This window comes from Myotis davidii, unplaced genomic scaffold (assembly GCF_000327345.1).
Source record: "Myotis davidii unplaced genomic scaffold, ASM32734v1 scaffold2621, whole genome shotgun sequence".
NCBI classification, from domain to species: domain Eukaryota; kingdom Metazoa; phylum Chordata; class Mammalia; order Chiroptera; family Vespertilionidae; genus Myotis; species Myotis davidii.
Genome location: NW_006291205.1, coordinates 368,869 through 388,777, shown reverse-complemented (window position 1 = coordinate 388,777; position 19,909 = coordinate 368,869). Strand labels below are relative to the sequence as shown.

General features: G+C 42.4%; 2 protein-coding genes across 5 annotated transcripts in view; one reads left to right on the top strand and one right to left on the bottom strand.

The window, feature by feature from the left end:
• BBS2 (Bardet-Biedl syndrome 2) overlaps positions 1-11,970 on the top strand; it is a 17,607-nt gene extending 5,637 nt beyond the window's left edge. Inside the window, exons 6-17 of the mRNA XM_006764353.2 lie at positions 1,971-2,075; positions 2,159-2,245; positions 3,949-4,084; positions 4,324-4,463; positions 5,249-5,393; positions 5,482-5,653; positions 6,233-6,362; positions 7,719-7,850; positions 8,212-8,349; positions 9,018-9,130; positions 10,405-10,553; positions 11,506-11,970. Of these exons, the coding sequence (XP_006764416.2) occupies positions 1,971-2,075; positions 2,159-2,245; positions 3,949-4,084; positions 4,324-4,463; positions 5,249-5,393; positions 5,482-5,653; positions 6,233-6,362; positions 7,719-7,850; positions 8,212-8,349; positions 9,018-9,130; positions 10,405-10,553; positions 11,506-11,609 (1,551 nt within the window). The 3' untranslated portion in view covers positions 11,610-11,970. The remainder of the gene's footprint in view (positions 1-1,970; positions 2,076-2,158; positions 2,246-3,948; positions 4,085-4,323; positions 4,464-5,248; positions 5,394-5,481; positions 5,654-6,232; positions 6,363-7,718; positions 7,851-8,211; positions 8,350-9,017; positions 9,131-10,404; positions 10,554-11,505) is intronic.
• Positions 1-19,909, bottom strand: part of OGFOD1 (2-oxoglutarate and iron-dependent oxygenase domain containing 1) — a 41,684-nt gene that overhangs the window by 14,640 nt on the left and 7,135 nt on the right. For 2 of the 4 annotated variants that reach the window (XR_435701.2, XR_001513958.1), the window contains exons 9-13: positions 18,837-18,916; positions 18,273-18,586; positions 16,360-16,482; positions 15,830-15,888; positions 15,030-15,278 (exon numbers count right to left, since the gene is read on the bottom strand). Coding sequence is in view for 2 of the 4 variants with exons in the window: in XM_006764348.2 (XP_006764411.1) it covers positions 15,117-15,278; positions 15,830-15,888; positions 16,360-16,482; positions 18,273-18,586; positions 18,837-18,916 (738 nt within the window). In the remaining 2 variants the exon portion in view is untranslated. Of the gene's footprint in view, positions 1-14,872; positions 15,279-15,829; positions 15,889-16,359; positions 16,483-18,272; positions 18,587-18,836; positions 18,917-19,909 lie in introns of those variants that run through there. The other 2 variants (XM_006764348.2, XM_015564353.1) reach the window with 2 other exon arrangements.

Genomic DNA, 19,909 nt, shown 5'->3' with positions numbered 1-19,909 from the left:
TAGGGAAACTTAAGAATTAGATGTTAGAGAACTTGGCTACTTTCTTTGTGACTATAGTTACTTCATGTGATTGAACCTGGTATGTTTCTTAAAGAATTTAAACTTCATTTTTCAAAGCAGTCCCTAAGATTGCCCTGGTCCATTGTTGTTTTGACATTCTTAGGATATAAGCTGCTGGTTTTCCAGCAATGAGCAAGATGGAAGCAGAATAATTAGGATATTCTGAATTAGGGAAGTAGAAGAGGATAAAGGAACATGGCTTGTGAACATTATAAACCGACAGAAAGAAAGAAAAAAGAGAGAAGGGAGTCTGAGAGGTCAGAATGGCCCGATTCTGCAAAATGTAGCCACATGGTGTGTGGGCGTCTGGCCTTAAAACCACACTTGACCACTTATTCTTGCTTCTCAACCACTGAACCACACCGGCCAGGCTCTTTAGCTTCTTAAAGGGGTTCGCCACCCCTCAGCCTGATCCCCTCCCCCCCCAAAAAACTGACTTGACAATCACTGGCCTGTCGGTGCTGTGCCTGCAGTGTCATTTCCCTTTCATGCAAATTTGTGGTAAATCTTTTCCCATTTGGTGGGAATCACTCACGTTTCATTGGATTTCTGTTGTCAATCCTGGATGTGAGGAGGGTGCATTCTTTTCTAAATCCTAGAAGAGGCCAAGAAAACATGAAGTAAAACTAGGGCTTTGAGGTGACTATTGACCCTCTCGTCCACACAAGAAAAACTGGTGAACTAAGGAAGGACTAAGGGGCATAGGCAATCTGGACTTAAATATATGAAAATGTGGACTTTCTAAAATTGCTCATTTCAGGGCCATTTTTTTTTGTCCTGTCAGTTTGATTTTGCCCCTAGCTCAAATGTCTTTTCCCAGATCAGCAAAATCATAATTTATTTGGCAGTTCAGCAGTACCAGGGACTGCCAGGAGAATGCCTCGAGCTAAATAATTCTGAAACCCTAACAGCGCTTTGTATTCAGAGTTAAGTGATGTGGGTGGTTTGTAGAAAAGCTGTAGGTGTAGAGGAAATTACAAAACTATTCTCTGCTTTACAATTTATTTCTTAAATATCTTTTATTAGGGTCAGAATGAGAAAGTAGATCTGCAAGTTCATAGATGTTAAGCTTTAATTTTAACTTTAAAAGGTAATTTTGTTTAGTATGTAAAAATTTATCTGTTTGAGATGTTAAACCCCAGTCCTAATATATGCATTCTGTGTATTTTCACATACATACACAGAGGCATGTGCTTGGGTTGTCACTTTTCTAAGGATTATGTGTGGTTTTTTTCTTTCTAAAAAATGTCTTTCATCTCTAGCAAACAAATTATGTCACAGAAAAGAAAGTATACACATAAAAGACATTTAGTGGTGGATTTTGTAAGTTTTTTTTAAAATTTAGACTCTGGGCCCTGGCCCAATAGCTCAGTTGGTTAGAGTGTCATCCTGATACACCAAGATTGTGGGTTTGATTCACGCCAGGGAACAAACAAGAATCAACCAATCAATGTGTAAATAAGTGGAACAACAAATAGATGTTTCTCTCTCTCTCTCTCTCTCAAAAATAAATTTAGACAGTGGGATATTATAAGTGAAGGTATAATATTGGAATAGTCATGAAAACATTTTTGAGTGTGAATTGTACATACTTTAGATCTTGTGTACTGAGCTTATTTCCTCCTTTGTCCCTCAATCTTATTGTATTTCTTTTTGTAATTTGCTGAAACTTGCCACATAAGCTTGATCTAAAACAGCAAACTTTGGGCGTTTATTCAGTTCTGATTACCCAGTCTGTGAAATAGATGCATTTGAAAAGAGGAATACCTTACCCACTAATGGACTGGAAGTGCATTTAAATCTAATTTTAACACACTTGTAGCAAGGCAGGCGGTTTTACAAAGCCATGCTTCACCTTAAATTGAGTCTTAATGAAATGCTGAGGTATCTTCATGTGCTATTTTTTGCAGATAATCACCTCTCTCTGCCCAGTGTATGGCAGTCGGTTTGGTTATGCCCTTGCCAACGGCACAGTTGGAGTTTACGACAAAACAGCCCGATACTGGAGAATTAAAGTTAGTATGGTTCAGCCTCTGCTATGCAGAGATTTTCTACGCACTGAGAGACTTCTGTACTAATTATTGAAATTCCTTTTCAGTCCAAAAATTATGCCATGAGCATTCATGCTTTTGACCTTAATTCTGATGGAGTGTGCGAACTGATAACTGGTTGGTCCAATGGGAAGGTAAGTTAAATAGCAGAGTTCAGGTGTAATTCAAACTAATAACTGTCTGAGACATACTGGCTGTAGGATTCAGAACAGTAACGTGAGGGTACAAACTCGCATTCCTTGGCTGTGCTTTCAAATTTAACTTCATAATCTTTCCACATTTTTTCTTCCCGCTGTAGTTGTCAACACTATAGCGAGTGTCCTTTTGGCCTTGTGGCTCTAGTTGGTGATAATCTCCAGCGGATTCTTTCTAAATCTCTTCCTGGAAGGACTGAGAATCCATGCAGTCAGGGTGACTAGGCATAGTCAGCAAAACAAGGAATTTTAATAAGCTAATAAAGAACCATTTGTATCGCTCTTTTCTAATAAATGAACGCGAATAATGTTTCCCCAGCTGTAACTTCAAAATAAAATCTTTTTGCTTTCTTTCGTTTTTTCACTTCAGATCAGAATTTCGTAGTGTTTTGGCCGGTCAGGATTGTTTTGTGAGGCTGTCTGCGTGCTGCCAGATCTCCATGGCAGCGTTTGCCCTCACTCTCTTTCTTGTCTGCCAGTGACGATTGCCTGGGACCAGCTAATTCCTGGCTTTTCTCCTTCAGATCTCCATGGCAGCGTTTGCCCTCACTCTCTTGTCTGCCAGTGACGATTGCCTGGGGACCAGCTAATTCCTGGCTTTTCTCCTTTGATTTTTCTTTACTTTTGGCCAGGACCTTGTAAACTTCCTTTGCTATTATGCTGGTCTGGGTGTTAACAATTATAAGGAAAGACTGTGTAGTTGCATATTAAGAAATTTGAAAATCCGAAGATGAAAGGCTTCAGCACCCATAATTTTCAGGCTTCCATGATGTTACTAATAGCGTGGATACGTGAATGTGATGTTATCCAGACCAAGGGCAGGAGCTGGTAGTAGGCCAGGACCTAAATCACTTCATTTTCTCATTGCAGTTTTGACTAGAGGATGTTTATGAAAAGATAATAGTGAGTGGCCTGGGCCATTGAGATTTTCTATAGCTTGTCTTTTGTTGGTAACACATCTGTTTTGCTTAGAACACAGTCATCACTTTAAGTGGTCCTTCTTCATTGTTGATTTTGAGGTGCATTTGTTTCTGGTGAGTTGGGTATGTATTTGCCTCTCCTGGGAAGAGGAGACTCAAAGATGATAGGAGACTCGCTAGGTATCCTGATAGTTTTTAAGGGGAAGACAGACTCTTAAACAGGGTATCATAAAAGGTTATATCTGTGGTAGAAGGTTGGCTAGTTTGGCATTTTCAAACTTTAGATATAGCTGTATTTCAACATTTATATGTAATAAAGAAATTTTTTTTTTTATATAGAGCTAACCTTTCTTGTATACCTCTATATGCCAGGCCCTGTTCTAAGTGCTTTACATGTGTTAGCTCCTTTAAGCCTCATTCCAACCTAAGGGGTGTATGTGCAGTTATTGTCGTCATGTTCTTGTCATGAACCCCCCGATGAGGAGATAGGCCCAGCTAGGGTGGTTAGGAAGCTTGCCCAAGATCCCAGGGATAGCAAGGGCACAGCTGGGACTGGAAGCCAGGCAGCTGGCCTCGGGCCCCAGAGGTCATAGGTGCCTCCTCAGAACCCACAGGGCTCCATGGAGTACCCTTGGAAGCTGCTCAGCTAAATGACCTTGACATTTTCGTCTTTTTAAAAAACAGTAACATAAGCGATTTTTCAAGTTCTCATTTTACTTTCAGGTTGATGCTCGAAGTGACCGAACTGGGGAGGTCATTTTTAAAGACAACTTTTCTTCTGCAATCGCTGGTGTGGTGGAGGGAGATTACCGGATGGATGGCCACGTCCAGTTAATCTGCTGTTCAGTGGATGGGGAAAGTAAATTGGGATGGGAAAATCCTTGAGAAGTCAGATTTTTAGTTTGATTGGGTCAGAATACCAGAAATTCCACTGTAAATGTTTGCTTTGCTATCCTCTGGTCCTAACAAGTTCACCTACGTTGGGGCATGAGAACTTAGGTGTGTGGTTATTGGACCAGGTAACTGATGACTTGCAAGCAGACCTGGCTGTACGTGGGCTGTTCCTTAGTGTGGTGAGCATTTGTTCCTTCTCTTCAGTCCGGGGCTACCTGCCAGGCTCGGCTGAGATGAGAGGGAACCTCATGGACACCAGCGTAGAGCAGGAGCTTATCCGAGAGCTGAGTCAGAAAAAACAGAATCTGTTGCTGGAACTCCATAACTACGAGGAAAATGCCAAGGTGGGGCCTAATGTGGAGGGGACATGGAATCTGAAAAGTTGGGGGTCGGCACGTGAAAGAACGAGAATGTCAGTGTCTGCCACGTGCGGGCTCCCTCCCTCCCACTGGCAGGAGCACAGCTGCTTCAGCCTTGTTTGCCTGGGTCAGAATGGAGGCGCATGTGTCCCTTCATCTAGAAACGCCACTTGCAGGCAGCTGAGCAGTAGCGATCTTTTCGGTGGTCCAAGACATTTACTGCAGCGCCACTGGTAGCAGCGAGCGGTGGGAAGCAGCTTAGATGGTGACCAGGAGCAGGGAGTATACGCTGGGGAATATGAAGCTGCTCAAAAGAATGAAGTATATGTACTTGGGCTGATATGGAAGGATATGTGGTATTAAGTGGAAAAAAAAAAGGAACAATATGTATGGGGTATCTTTTTACAAAACAAATAACATAAAAAGTGACAACCTGGACCCTTCAGCCCGCAGGCTGACGCTCTTTGCATTGAGCCAAACCGGCGAGGGCACACATAACTATTTTTGAATTTGCTATGCTAAATGAATTTTGTTACTTTAAGAGATCAATGTAAAAAATGTGAAAGTCGTGATGGGGTACAGTGGACCTGAAACACAGAAAGGGACGAAGGTATTTTTGCTTGGGAAAAGGCTGGGTAGAGCAAGGGGGCGCTAATGAGGAGTCTTCTGAATTCTGAAAAGCCAGATGAATTATAAGGTAACCACAGCATTAACAGCGACGTTAGTTCACTGTGCAGTGACTGAGCTGGAAGCGGTGGGATGTTTTGCAGGCCGAGTGGAGCAGCCCACTGAATGAGGCCGATGGGCAGTGGGGCACTATCCCAGCCAACACCAAGCTCCACACCGCCCTCTCAGTGAACCTGGGGAGCGAGACGCGGGCCGCTCACACAGAACTGTGCATTTCCACTTCGAACGGTAAGAGATGATTCAGAGCTGGCATTTTTAGGCGCCTGTGCCATCTCCGAGTGGTTCATCTGTCTTCCGTTTCCCCTCTTCTCTGCAGACACCATCATCCGAGCGGTACTGATTTTCGCAGAGGGCATTTTTCTAGGCGAGAGCCACGTGGTGCACCCCAGCACCCACAGCCTTTCCAGCTCCATCTGCATCCCTATCACACCTCCCAAAGATGTCCCTGTGGATCTGCACTTGAAGGCCTTCGTGGGTTACAGGAGCAGGTGACCCTCTGCAAGCCCGTTTATTTGCAGACGACACTGAGAGGGCGAGACGTGTGGGTTTTTCCATGGCGCCAGGGGTCCTGTGGGGCCACAGGAGCCTTTAATGGTTCCCAGGACCTTATTTCCCTAATTCGAAATCTTCCCAAAAAGGGGGGGATTTAAGTTTCAGGTGGTTATTTTCTGGTTTTAGTCTCATGATTTTATAATCACAAGATATGGTTAACTGATGATTTGTCTACTTCTAGTTTCGACCACTAAGACTGTAAGGGTTGGGATGCAGCTTTTTATTAGAGTTTTATATAACCTCAGCTTGTGGAGGAAATCCACTGGATTTGTGGGAGACAAAAAGCCTTTTCACATTTTTTTTTTGGTTCTTTTAAGCCCTTGGTTTATGTGTATATGTAGACTTATGTTATCTCCAAATCTCAAACCCCATTAACATATTACTTAGCCTCAAGTTTTGGGTGATTTTTTTTGCCATCTGTGAAACCCTTAATATCAACATGAAGACTTAGTGACTGTATTTTCTGGGCCTTGCGCTTTGAAACCGTTCTCTTGTGTCCCATTGGTCGGCCACAGCACCCAGTTTCACGTATTTGAACTGACCAGACAGCTCCCAAGATTCTCCATGTATGCGCTGACCAGCCTGGACTCCGCCAGCCAGCCGCTCGGTTACGTCCACTTCACCATTGCTGAACGGGCCCAGAGAGTGAGCATCTGGCTGTTTTCTTTCAATACTTTTGCATTTTAGAATCCTTTGGATGTGATTTATTAGAAGAGAGGAATCACATGAATGAGTTAAATTTGATAGCAGTAAATACGACATGAGTTATGTGGCTTGGAGTTGGTTGATAACCTAACAAAAATGTTGTTAAAGTACCCCCTCTCCTCATTCTGAAAAAATACAGACCGTATTTACCTGAACAATCCTCAGTTACAGGTGAATGCTCACCAGTTTTTAATTTCTCTCCATGGTTATGGTCCCAGTGTGGTTGTCCTGACCTAGTGTTTAAAGAGGACCCTGCATCCAAATGGAAGGAGAGTGGGACTTGGGGCTGGGAATATTTTTGGGCTCAAATGCTACCTTACCTGATTAATTTCTTAGTGATTTTTGGGAAATGCCCTGCACCAGTCTGAGCCTGTTTCCTTATCTGTGAGGATATCTTACCTCCCAGGGGCCCCTGAAGATTACGTAATTGGTGTGAAAGCTCCTTGTAAATTTGAGAGACCTGATACCAACGGACTTTAATCATGGCTGGACCTCAGATTCTTAGTGAGGCTTTTTTTTTTTTTTAAATATATTTTATTGACTTTCCACAGAGAGAAAGGGAGAGAGAGAGAGAGAGCTAGAAACATTGATGAGAGAGAAACATTGATCAGCTGCCTCCCTCACATCTCCTACTGGAGATGTGCGCGCAACCCAGGTACATGCCCTTGACCGGAATCGAACCTGGGACCCTTCAGTCCGCAGGCCGACGCTCTATCCACTGAGCCAAACCGGTTTCGGCGTAGTGAGGCTTTTTAATCACGTAGATTCTCAGGCCCGTGCCCAGCCCATGGAACCAGACACCCCATAGGTGGGCCCTTCCAAAAGCCTCATGGTGGTTCTTAGGTGGAACTGTGTTATAAACCACTGTAAATATTAACTTATTAATATTAAATTTTATTGTGTGGATGTGTCACAGTGTCTGTGCTCTGTGTGCATGCATATTTCATTATTTTTTTTTTTAAGAATGGACTGGAGTAATTTAAGCAGATTACACTGTCCAGTACATAGCCACAGAAGAGCTATCGTGTAAACAGAATTAGCATCATACCTGAATTGTTTCTGCATTGCATATAAGTTTATGTCTAATTTGAAGATACTACTAAATCATGCATGCTGTGGGGCCAGACGTAATTATGAACATGCAGAAGGAAGGGAAAGGGAGTGTGGTTAGTGTTTTCCTGGTGGGGGTGGTGTGTGAAGTATAATTCTTTGTTTACCAAACAGTCAAACGAGAAAGGAGGATAACTCTTAACAATGACTATACTTGAAGTTCACTTCATCCTATTCATTTTTAAGGTTTTTGTATGGCTCAACCAGAACTTTCTGCTCCCAGAAAACACCGACATTCAGAATGCTCCATTTCAAGTGTGTTTCACATCCTTACGGAACGGTAGCCAGCTGTATATAAAAGTAAAGCTGAGTGGAGAGGTAAAGTTTAATGTTTTGGACATAACTTAAGTCTGTTAGGTTTTCTGCCTCCCTCCCTCCTTCCCTTTAGCACTTCCTTGTTTAACTTGTGGAGGGTTAGGAATACAGAGGTGAACAGAATCATTTTCACTGTTTGAATGATTTTGTTGTTTAGTTTATGAGGCTAAAGGTATGACCTTTTAACCTGCTGCTAAAATAATGAATGTGGTTTGTAATTTCCTTGAGGGTTAACCCCTATCTTACTCATCACCACATATAAATTTATACTCAATAAATGTGTTGAGAATGGGGAAATCAGGTTTCAGCTGAGTTTGTCTTTAATATCTGAGGATGCTGAACTTGTCGCTTTTCCTCTGGATAGATCACTGTGAAGACGGATGACATTGATCTGGCTGGTGACATCATCCAGTCAATTGCATCGTTTTTTGCTATTGAAGACCTTCAGGTGGAAGCAGATTTCCCTGTCTACTTTGAGGAGTTACGGAAAGTGCTAGTTAAGGTGAGGGCTACCAATGGATGCATTTATGAGAACGTGGTAGTTTAATGTCTGAAATGTTTCTTGTAGGAGAGTAATGGCACGACTGTACGTGTTATATGATAATTACATTTTAAAGAATTCTGCAAATTCTCAAAAATCAAAATTGAACTAGTATTGGAGAGTTCACTAGTTAAAGGATTTCTTTTATAACAGTGAGTGGTTAGCTCTTGACCGCCCTGTTTTCTTTCTTTGATTTAGGGGAATATTTTTTAAAATATATATCAGCAGTTTCCTTTGCTAACCCTTAATCTTGCTTTTATCTACTTTGCTCTTTGGTTTAGGGATTTCCAACAACACAAATTCAAAAGAAAAAGGAAAACTAACAATTTTGATTGGTCCCAAATTATAACAAAGTTCCTACTCCCAATCTCTAGAATGTTAATATGAGTGTTGCAAGGGCTCCCATGCTAAGGCAGTAACAGGATCCAACTGGAATGTCATTGTGAGTGTTGGAGGCAGCACAGACTAATCACTTCACTGAGGAGCAGCTGACACAATGGGGTTAAGATGGGCCAAGTCAGCAGGGGCAAGGAGAGGGCCTTGCCATGGTAGACAGTGTCTTCTCAGGCTGTCTGGTTTTCAAGCAGTCTGGGAGGTCTTTTTCATTCCTGAGTGTTCATGGTCTCCAGGTGGATGAGTATCACTCAGTGCATCAGAAGCTCAGTGCTGACATGGCTGACAATTCCAACCTGATCCGAAGTTTGCTGGTCCGAGCTGAGGATGCTCGTCTGATGAGGGACATGTGAGTATTTACTGTGACGGACAGGTACAAGATGAAACATGGCAGCAGTATGGAATAGCAGCTCTCAGATGCTACTAGGTCTCAGGGGTGGGCAAACTTTTTGACTCGAGGGCCACAATGGGTTCTTAAATTGGACCGGAGGGCCGGAACAAAAGCATGGATGGAGTGTTTGTGTGAACTAATATAAATTCAAAGTAAACATCATTACATAAAAGGGTAGGTCTTTTTTTTCAATAGTTTTATTCATTTCAGATGGGCCGGATCGGCCCGCAGGCCATAGTTTGCCCACGGCTGTACTAGGAGGAGTGTGTTTGGTACAAAGACTTTGTAAAATAACTTGACATTATCAGTAGAGTTGAAAATACGCATACTCTATGCCCCAGCAACTCTCCTGGTTTATAACCTAGAGAAACGAATGCCTGTATAAACCAGGATATTTTTATAAGAATGCTCATAAAGGCTTGTTCATACAAACCCCAAAGAGGAGACAATCCAAACCAGCATTAACACTACTGTGGATAAATTATGGTATGTCCATACAAATGGCACACTACTCACAATGAGAATGCATGTATCTCGATAACATAGACCAACGTGAACAGACCTTATAAGCATAATGGAGATAGGCAGAAGTAAGACTCAAAAGAATATGTGTAAAATGCTTCCATTTATATATAGTTTGGAAACAGATTAAACTAAACCTGTATCATTTGGGAAGCGTACACAGATGATAAAAATCTAAAGAAATGCAGGGGAGAGATTCTCATATAAGATAGTATTTTCTCCTCAGAAGAGCACATTAGGAAGCTTCTGGGATGCTGGCAATGCCTTTTTGACTTGGATAATAAACATTTGTTCTGTGAATTTTTTCGAATGTGCATTACATTTTACAATAAAAAGGCGAAAATGAATAGGGGCAGGTCTAGCAGATTTTGTCTAATTATGCTAATCTGAAGCCTGGAAGACAGGCGATCACCTTGCTCACTTTTCCCAGCACAGTGGGAACTTGATTATTCCTGGCTCCTAAATTCAAACAAACTGTGGACTGATAAGAGAGGAAGACCACTTGCCTTCCACTTATTTGTAAGAAATAGAGTACTTTGATAGAAACTTCTCAATGTTTTCAAAGCAAAATTTAGAATTACCCTGCTTTAATGACAAACAGCTAAGAATTTGGTATCTTCTATTCTTTGTGTCTGAGAAGTTTGCACGTTTTTCATTTAAGCCTGCCATATCGAGGTACAATGATGTTCAATTTCTATTGATTTACACAGGAAAACAATGAAGAATCGCTATATGGAGCTCTATGATCTTAATAAAGACTTGCTAAATGGATATAAGATTCGCTGTAACAATCACACAGAGCTGTTGGGAAACCTCAAAGCAGTAAATCAAGCAATTCAAAGAGCAGGCCGTCTGCGTGGTAAGTCTCTGTATAGCGCTATTATTAGTAATTTGGGGGGTGAGAATCACTGAAGATGGTGGTAGCTTCGAGAATTCATATTGAGGCCTGTATCTATAGAGACTTGTAACACTCAAGCTGGCACCAGTTGCTTGAGTTTTAGTCAGCCTGTTCAGCTTGGTTAGTACCCAGATTTCAGAGGAAAGAAAGCTTGTAGCTCCTTTTCTTAGACCTTGCGGCATCCTTGAAAGAAAAACCTAGTGGCACATACCCCAGAGGAAAGCCTTAAATACCCTTATTAAAACAAACAAAGGGAGACTGAAAATTAATGAGTTAAGTGTTCAATTTAAAAGTTAGAAAAAGCCGAGGCCGGTTTGGCTCAGTGGATGGAGCGTCGGCCTGCGGACTGGGGGGTCACGGGTTCGATTCTGGTCAGGGGCGTGTGCCTTGGTTGCGGGCACATCCCCAGTGGGGAGTGTGTGGGAGGCAGCTGGTCGATGTTTCTCTCTCATTGATGTTTCTAGCTCTCTATCTCCTTTCCTCTCTGTGAAAACTCAATAAAATATATTTAAAAAAAAAAAAATAAAAAAATAAAAGTTAGAAAAAGAACAATAAAGTAACCCAAAGGAAGCAGAAATAACCAGAAATTTTTACCTAAAATCTGCTGTTTGGGGTTCAGTGCTTTTGACTTCCTTTTAGAGATACTCTTTGGTAGGTGGATATGAGCTTTGATCCTTTTCTATAAAACTGACTTGATTTCTAGGTTTGAAATGGTCTCTAGATTTGGTTTGTGATAAACTTCCTCACATAGGTTATCTTTTTAAGGGAGTGATAAGATAATTTAGTTGAATTTGCACTACCATGAACTCTCTTCTACCTGAATTTCGCACTGTTTTAAAGCTGGCCTCTGATTTATAATTTCACTTTTGATAACCTTTCAGAGTGTACTGACTTGCTGTTTCTTTTCATGTAGTTGGAAAACCAAAGAACCAGGTGATCACTGCTTGTCGGGACGCGATTCGAAGCAACAACATCAACACTCTGTTCAGAATCATGCGGGTGGGGACTTCTTCGTAGGAGAGGGAATAGGTAGTGAAGTTCCTAGGAAGTGTTGGTTCCTAAAAATCTACGTTGGTTTGCCTTGGATCGCATCCTGGTGAGCTGAGGGTGCTGAGAATGAAAACCACCTCGGTGAGCTGTACAGACGAGAGACAAAGCACTGCATCTGAAAAGTGTATTCACTTTCTGTTTTTAAGATCCAGTAGTTCCGTTGCCAAATAATAGTAGGTTTGTATGGAGGGAAGTGAATACTTTTGACATATTAGGGCTCCGAAGTCCAATTATTTCTGCATATATGTAAAGCTGATGTATAGATACATCTATTTTCTTGTAATTGAACTTGTAATTTTAAAATATATTATCTACCTTTACATTAAAATTTGTGTTGCCTGATTTTAAAATCATCACATCAGAATTGCACAAACCATTTCTATTACGTGCAGAGAAAAAAATACGGATGTTACATTTGTGTGCCTTCATTTTTAATCATTGAAAGGTGGGTGTAAACAAATTTGTATTAAAAGTTCAGGGTGATATATTGGTTGGAGTAATGTTAACTGCTTCAATAGGCCTCAGAATTCCCAAGGACCCATTTACTTCTCAGTATGTCAGATTTCTCTATAGCTGCTCAGGGATATCTAGGGCAGCCTTTCTCAGCCTGAGTTCTCTAGAGTAGCGGTCGCCAACCTTTCGGACCTCACGGACCACTGGCTGGCAACCGCTGCTCTAGAGACACCTGCCTCAGGAATGATTGGGGTGACCACTTCTACTGCAGGCAGTGAGGACCTTACGGCCTTGGGGCTTCCCTCTCACTTGAAACTCTCTACTGGACCAGGGCTGTCCTAAGGCCTTGCAGTTGTTTCTGTCCAAGCCAGCAGAAGAGGAAAAGCTTTTCAAGGCTGTGGTCTGGAAACGGCCCACTCCTTTCCACTCGTACTCCACAGCCAGTGTGGCCACGCCTGACTGCCAGGCCAGGAAACGTTACCTAGCTGCATGCTGACCAGGAAGAGAAAGCTGAAGTGGGGCTAATACCTAGCAACTCCTCTTCTTTTTTTAAAAAAATATATTTTTATTGATTTCAGAGAGGAAGGGAAAAGAAGAGATGGAAACATCAATGATGAGAGGGAATCATTGATCGGTTGCCTCCTGCACGCTCCCTACTGGGGGCCGAGCCTGCAGTCCGGGCATGTGCCCTTGACTGGAATCGAACCTGGGACCTTTGAGTCCACAGGCCGATGCTCTATCCACTGAGCAAAACTGGCCAGGGCAGCAACTCCTTTTCTAAGAGTTAAAATTTTGCCTTAAGGTTGATTTCAGGACTGGTTTAGTCCGTTTTCACATCTTAGTAGTATTCATTCCTAAGTAGTTGAGGGAGAGGGGCCTTTCCTCTGGCAAATGAACTTTACTAGATTCCTCCAGTTGATCTTTAGGATTATGCCTTCTATTTCTGATGAACTTTATGGAGTCCTAATTTTAATGAGATTATGCCTTATAATAGCTTTGTTTTGCATTTTTAACTGTAAGTGCAAAAGACAGCCTTAATATACTGTGTTTATTTTTTGTAATCCCTGAAGTAGCAAAGAATCTTCTGCTTCAAAGGTGCAGAAATTGAAATGCAGGGATTAATTACTTGCCAGTCGTAGAGCTATCGGCAAAACTCCAGTCCTACTGTTGAGCCCTTTTCAGTTTCAACCATAGTCTATACCTACTGAAGTGAAAATCTCTACTTGGCGCTGGTTTTAAATTGTATGGCACTTTTCTTCTGTAGGGACCCTGATAGCACACTCTCATCTCACCCTTCTCTTGTTCTTTAGTCAAAATACTTCCTTCTTAGACCTTAAAGTATTCACGGGCAAGGCTTGATGGCACCAACCAGAAGCAAGATATTGTAAATGTTTTTTCACATCACTCCGATCCCCTAGACCTAGTATCTCTGAGCTCAGAGAGGCAGACTATTGCCTACAGGGTCCCACAGCTTGGTTTGGTGAGTCATGTGGAGGTTTGAAACCAGGTAGTCCTGGCCCTTTCTGCTATTCTGAACTGTTCCCAAGCAAGTAGGACTGGATGAGATGAAAGTGTTCATAGAACATTCAGTTACCTTCCTTTCTTAGAAGTCACCATATTCAACTTAGGGATGAGAAAAACTCGTTATCAGTTACTTCCCTAGGTTTCTATCCTGATGGAATCTGGTGCCTTCTAGAAGCTACACTTTAAGCTCTATTTTGTTGCTGAATTTTGTTGAAGCTTTAAGTGAACACTCGGCCTTTATGTAAAAGCTGATCTTGAGGATTTTGCTATCTGGGAGAAAGCTTTTCAGTCATTTTTTGAGCATCCCTTTGAAAAAGTCACCACCACCAGGTACTCAATATTTTAGAATGGTTTGTATGATTTCCCACCATGTCTGCCTATCCACACACATGAAGACTCAGCTGAAATGCTCTCTTCTCATGAGACCGTTCCTCTCCCATGTCTATTCCTTAACCCTCATTACATCCTGTTTATATAAATCTTAAGTCCCTCTTAAGTGAGAGCAGGGGCTTCGTCTTAATCAGCTTTATCTCCCCACAGTGCTGAGCGAATGCCTTCAGCACATACAGCATCTGCTACTCTCCCTGAGACTGTCTTGTCCTCAGCCAGCCGTCAGTAGTTTTAGAAATCAAAGAACTAGGAACTTTATAACTATTATGCAACTCTGGGCATGCTTTACAAGACTGATTTTCAACATTATTGAAGTTCTAACTTTTATAATTAGCAGTTACAAATCTGCTAAAGCAAACTCCTGTGATCACAGAACTAAATTATCTCCCATTTCACTCTGAAACTAAAGTACAAGATGACACCCATGCAGCCTGGTGTTTTGCATTTTTCCCTCGTTCCCATCTGGCCCCTGCCCACACTATGTGCTCAGGCTCCTCAGTTATCTTTTTATTTGTATGGTACAGAAATCTGCTTTTCCTAAAATGATACCACATGACAGTTCCTAAGTAATTTTCAAAACTATCTATGTGGACTGACTTCGTGTCAATCAGAGAAGGAATCAATTTTTGTGGGAATGTTCAGTGCATGAAGACTGGAGCGCCTGCCTCTGGTGTCTGTCTGTCAAAGACTCTCCCAATGGGATTTGTACATTCTCACTCAGTAGTAGTGGTAAGTATATAAAATGGCATTGAAGGGATCCTGCAGCCAAAACCTCTTGCTAAAAAATTACTGCTCTGGGAGAGAGAACCCAAGAGTTGGTATTTTTTGGTATTCTGTGGGGAAGAAACTACCACATGCGGTGGAATTTGGTTAAAATGGTAAATTTTATGTTACATATTTTACCACAAAAAACCCCCACATTTAAAAACTCCCCAAGCTCAAGGTCTAGACTGAGGACAATCACTGTGAGTCCTGTTGAAGGCCAACCACGTGGTTTTAAGAAGTGTCAAGACAGGTTACCTTGTAGCTCTCCTTTGCTGGATGCCAGCTCTTCCAGCCTTTCCAGTGCCGATGAAGGGTCTCTCTTCTCAGCTTCGCCCAGCCCCGTCATTCATAGTAGACGAATGAGAAGTCCCAGAAACCTGTTCTGTTTGGGAAGGTTTTCTTTTGTTCTAGGCTTCGGTGGTTAACATGCTTGACAAATTTAAGAGTCTCTCTATCTCTGTAGACCAATGCCAAAGAATTGTTTTCTGGATTCACTGTTAGCAGCTAAAACAAGCAAATACAATGACACATCAGAACACAGAGCTTATTCTAAACTCTTCAGTGATTCATCACTGAACACATGAATATCAAGTACTTCCATATCAAGTACTTAAGTCTGGCATAGGGGACAGTAAAGAACTTTTACTAGGAAGAGCTATTGCTCTGGCTGTCAAGTCATTTTCCAACAAACCCCATTCCAATACATACCCAGAAAAATTTCACCTAATGCATTCATTTATTACATTGAAAAACTGATGGGAATGTACCATGCGGCTCTTAATTCATTTGGAATTTCTTAGGGTAGAATAAATAAATCTTAGTGATTATCATTCCTTGTGAAAGGGTTGTTCGACCCCCAAAGGGGTCGCGACCCACAGGTTGAGAACTGCTGCTTTAGCATCTTTGTTCCATGCCGCATAAAATTACTAGATCACTGCCAGGCAGACCAACATGGATTTATTGGTTAAAGACATTGGTAGTTCATAAAAATTGGGCTTTTGAAGAAGGAAAGCATCAAGAACTAAAAAGATAGTTTGCTATCAGGAGCAGCTTACCTCTTCATCTTCCCCTTTGGCAATGTAGGAAGTAAAGCCACCATATTCAGGCTCCCAGCCTTACAAGGGGAAACAAACAGCGGTCAGAAAGCTCTCACTGCAAGTGTCACATGTGCTGCTTAGACCACTGATCCCATGCTGCGTGAATGGGGGATTGGGAGTCTAGTAGTAACCAACCCTATGACTTAGGAGCCTGAATTTACCACCCAACACTAAAGAACTGAACACTAAGAACTAAGTGTAAAATTAAAGGACAATTACATAAAAGCTGTAGATCGGGGAGGGGGGCATTCTGGGAGGGCAAGTATGTATGGTTCAGTCCATCTCCCACACCCTGGTCACAGGTACAAATCCCACTTTGAGTTGGGAAGCTGAAATTCATGACCCCTAATGCTCCTCCCAACACTGAGCTCCTGTGTTCTGAGATCCTGGACAAAGCACATACTTGTGAACTGGTTCAGGTGGAGAGGGGCATGCAGGAGAGACTGCCCCTAAAGGAAACAGTCACTGCTTCCCATCCTCCCTCCTACCTTCACAACCACAGTAAAGAAGTAAGTCCAGAGCAAATTCAGTCTTGCTGTTGTCATGGATTAAAGTGTAGTGACCAGTCTGCCAACGCCTCAGTTCCCCCTGGCACATGGGAACACTTGATTCTAAGAAAAAAGGAAAAGGTCAGAAAATCCTATATAATAAAAGTCTAATATGCAAATTGACTAAACAGCAGAATGACGGGTCGCTATGATGCGCACTGACCACCAGGGGGCAGACGCTCAATGTAGGAGCTGCCCCCAGCCTGCAGGCCCCAGGCCGGCCAAGGTGGGTGCCAGGGGGGCCCCCCCAATCAACCTGCCAGTTGCCCCACAGATGGGCCTAGGGACCCTACCTGTGCATGAACTTCGTGTACTGGGCCTCTAGTATGAAAATAACCTTGATACCACTGCTAGATTGCAAGGGAATGACAATAATTTGTTTTTCTAAACATTCTGAAATTGACGTTATTTTTTAAATATATATTTTAAAAAACAAAATTAAAATTGTCAGGTCTGGGTATCTTACTGAATTAACATTGCTTAAGTTGCCTCAGCAACTTCATAGCTTTTATTAAAAAAAGCTTTTTAGCTTTCCTTTAAGATGCTAAACTTGGTAAACAGTGACCTTTCTCATTTATCTCTGTACTCCCCCCTGGCTCTGGCCAGGGCCTTATACACAGCAGATGCGCAGTAACAGAATAAGCACCTTTTGGTTGCTAGTGTAAATTTTCTTCCAAGTTGCATGTTCCCATAAAAACGAAATAAAAAAGGAAAAGAAGTGGAGAAATACTTTGGTTTCTCTAAATATCTGTGGTGATCAAAGTGACAGTACGGCAGACTAAAGACCCCGAGTTATGTTGTGTGTGGTCAGCACCTCACTCTGCTGGTCTCATTTCCACGGTATCCCCCTCCTTCATCTTTGCTCTTCTGATTGCACAGGGCCCTTCTCAAGAAATCAGAGTGGAAGCAGGGCAGGTAAACTGACCAGAGGAGCTGGGGAACAGACTTTCTGATTTGATTTCATAGGTGCCATAACATTTAAGCTGAATTTGTAGCTGCTCAGTTAATGCGGCCAAAATTCCCACAGAAGTGTTACCTCTTAAGTGTCTTGTATTTTTCTATTCTTACTTTTAATAATTCCTTCTCTCTATTAATCCAAGTTCCAACAAGTTTTTTGTAGTTTGTTATTGGTCATTAGCAGAAATAAGCTGCTCACCTTCCTCTCCTTTATGTTCTTGTGTTGGAGAGTAATTTTAGGCAAAGCCAGTCATCTCTCTCCCCACCATTGGTACTAATAAGATATACCAGCCGTTCCTCCCATCTGCGATGCTCTTCCTGCAGATTCTTCCTACCACTGAGATCTGAGCTTAGCCGAGAGCTCCCGACAGGCTTTCCCAGGTTGCCCATCACCTAAGAGGCTGCTCTGCCACTCCACAGCACATAACCTTATTGAAATGATCTGTATAACATGTGCCATTATTTGATGTTTTAGCTGTTGGCGTATACAATTAATCTATCCTCACCTCTTATTTTTTTTAAATATACTTTCATTGATTTCAGAGAGGAAGGGAGAGATAGAAACATCAATGATGAGAGAGAACATCTATCGGCTGCCTCCAGCATGCCCCCCCACTGGGGATCGAGCCCACAACCCGGGCATGTGTCCTGACCAGGAATCGAACCGCATGACCTCCTGGTTCACAGGTTGATACTCAACCACTGAGCCATGCTGGCTGGGCTGTCCTCTCCTTTTAGAATGTAAGCTTCAAGGACAGCAAGGACCTTGTCTGTGTTTTTTTCTCCAATTCCCAAAACAGGACCTAACAAACAGTAGATACTCAAGAAATATTTGTTGGATGAATGACTGGTGAGTGCTGACTGGAAGACCAGGACAAGCCATGACAACAGCTTACCTTCCTTGGCTTTGTTTTCCTCGGGCTCTGGGTCTGCCTGCTCACTGCTCTGCTGGCTGTTGTTGCTGGCAGCTGCCAGATTATTCTCTGGCTCCGAGGAGCTATAGCTCGTCCCTTCTTCACTGCTCTCAGAACCAGTGGCTGCTTCTCCCTCTTTTGTGCCCTCTGTCTCCTCTTCCTCGGAAGGGGCCAAGAAATGAAGTTTCAGGCCTGTGAAGTTGGACAGCAGCAAGAACAATGCCTCGGAGTGAAATAATGTCATGCAGTCCTGGAGAATGTCGGGAAGCGTGCTCTCCTCGGCTTTCTCATAGAACCTGGAAAGCAGCAATGGCAGTGTTCAGCAAAGCCACAGATGTAAAATTACTCATGGAATAAAAGCTGACTGTTAGCTTTGTGCCTCTCCCCTCATTCTTGGCATAGTTTACTAAAGCACACATGACAACAGTGAGCTTTTGCTCGGGCCTGCTACTGGATGTCCCTGGGAACCAGATATCGTTCGGGAAGTGAGCCTTACAGACAGGAAGGTGCCATACAGAAGCAAATGTCTTGGATGATGGGTTCTACCTTTTGTTAGGGGGTCCTCGGCTGTTCCATTTCACACCTCCTTTCTCCAAAGCCTCACAGACCGCTGCAAATTTCTCGGGCTGGAAAATGAGCAAATAAAGCAGCAGCCAGCAAATCTCCCCATGACCCCACCCTGGTCTTGCTGGTGTCGAAGCTCTGCAGAATCATCTGGCTGATTCTTTTTTTTTAATATATATTTTTTTATTGATTTTTTACAGAGGAAGGGAGAGAGATAGAGTTAGAAACATCGATGAGAGAGAGAGACATCGATCAGCTGCCTCCTGCACACCTCCTACTGGGGATGTGCCCGCAACCCAGGTACATGCCCTTGACCGGAATCGAACCTGGGACCTTTCAGTCCGCAGGCCAACGCTCTATCCACTGAGCCAAACCGGTTTCGGCCTGGCTGATTCTTAAAGTGGTCAGCTGACTCTCACCCCTTTCACACAACATTCCCGTCCTGATATGGTGAAGCCAGAGGAAAGATGGAATAAATCGTCAGCATGCTTTAGCCAAGAGACCCAAGTGTCCATTTGGACCATTTCCCTAAATAATTGTTTATCTTATGTCATATTGCTCAACCTCTCAAACCCCTTCATTTATAAAATGAGGATCGTAATACAGACTCTGTAATTCATAAGATTTGAGGGGGAAAAATTAAAGCAAAACAGTCAATGTCATTACAATGAAAATCTGTAAGCAATGTGGATTCTCTAGGCCTCAGCTTATTTCTTTCATTTAATCAACGTTCTAAATTTAAAACATTCAGTACAAGAAGTAGGTTAACCTACTGAAATATTTTCCATAGGAGCTATGTACCTGCTTAATGCAGTTTTCCAAGGAGTGTTCTGAAAATAGTAGGCCTATCAGCAAAGTAGGCAAAGGATTCCAAAGCATGGTTTAGTTAAGCTGAATTACATAGGGTTTAAAGAGGTTTATTTTTTACAATACTTCTAAAATTCCTTAATATGCTACTGTCAGCTATAAAATTGAGAGAGAGAGAGAGAGACAGAGAGAGAGAGAGAGAGAGAGAGAGAGAGAAAGAGAATATGTACTGTCTCAAACCTTTTCTC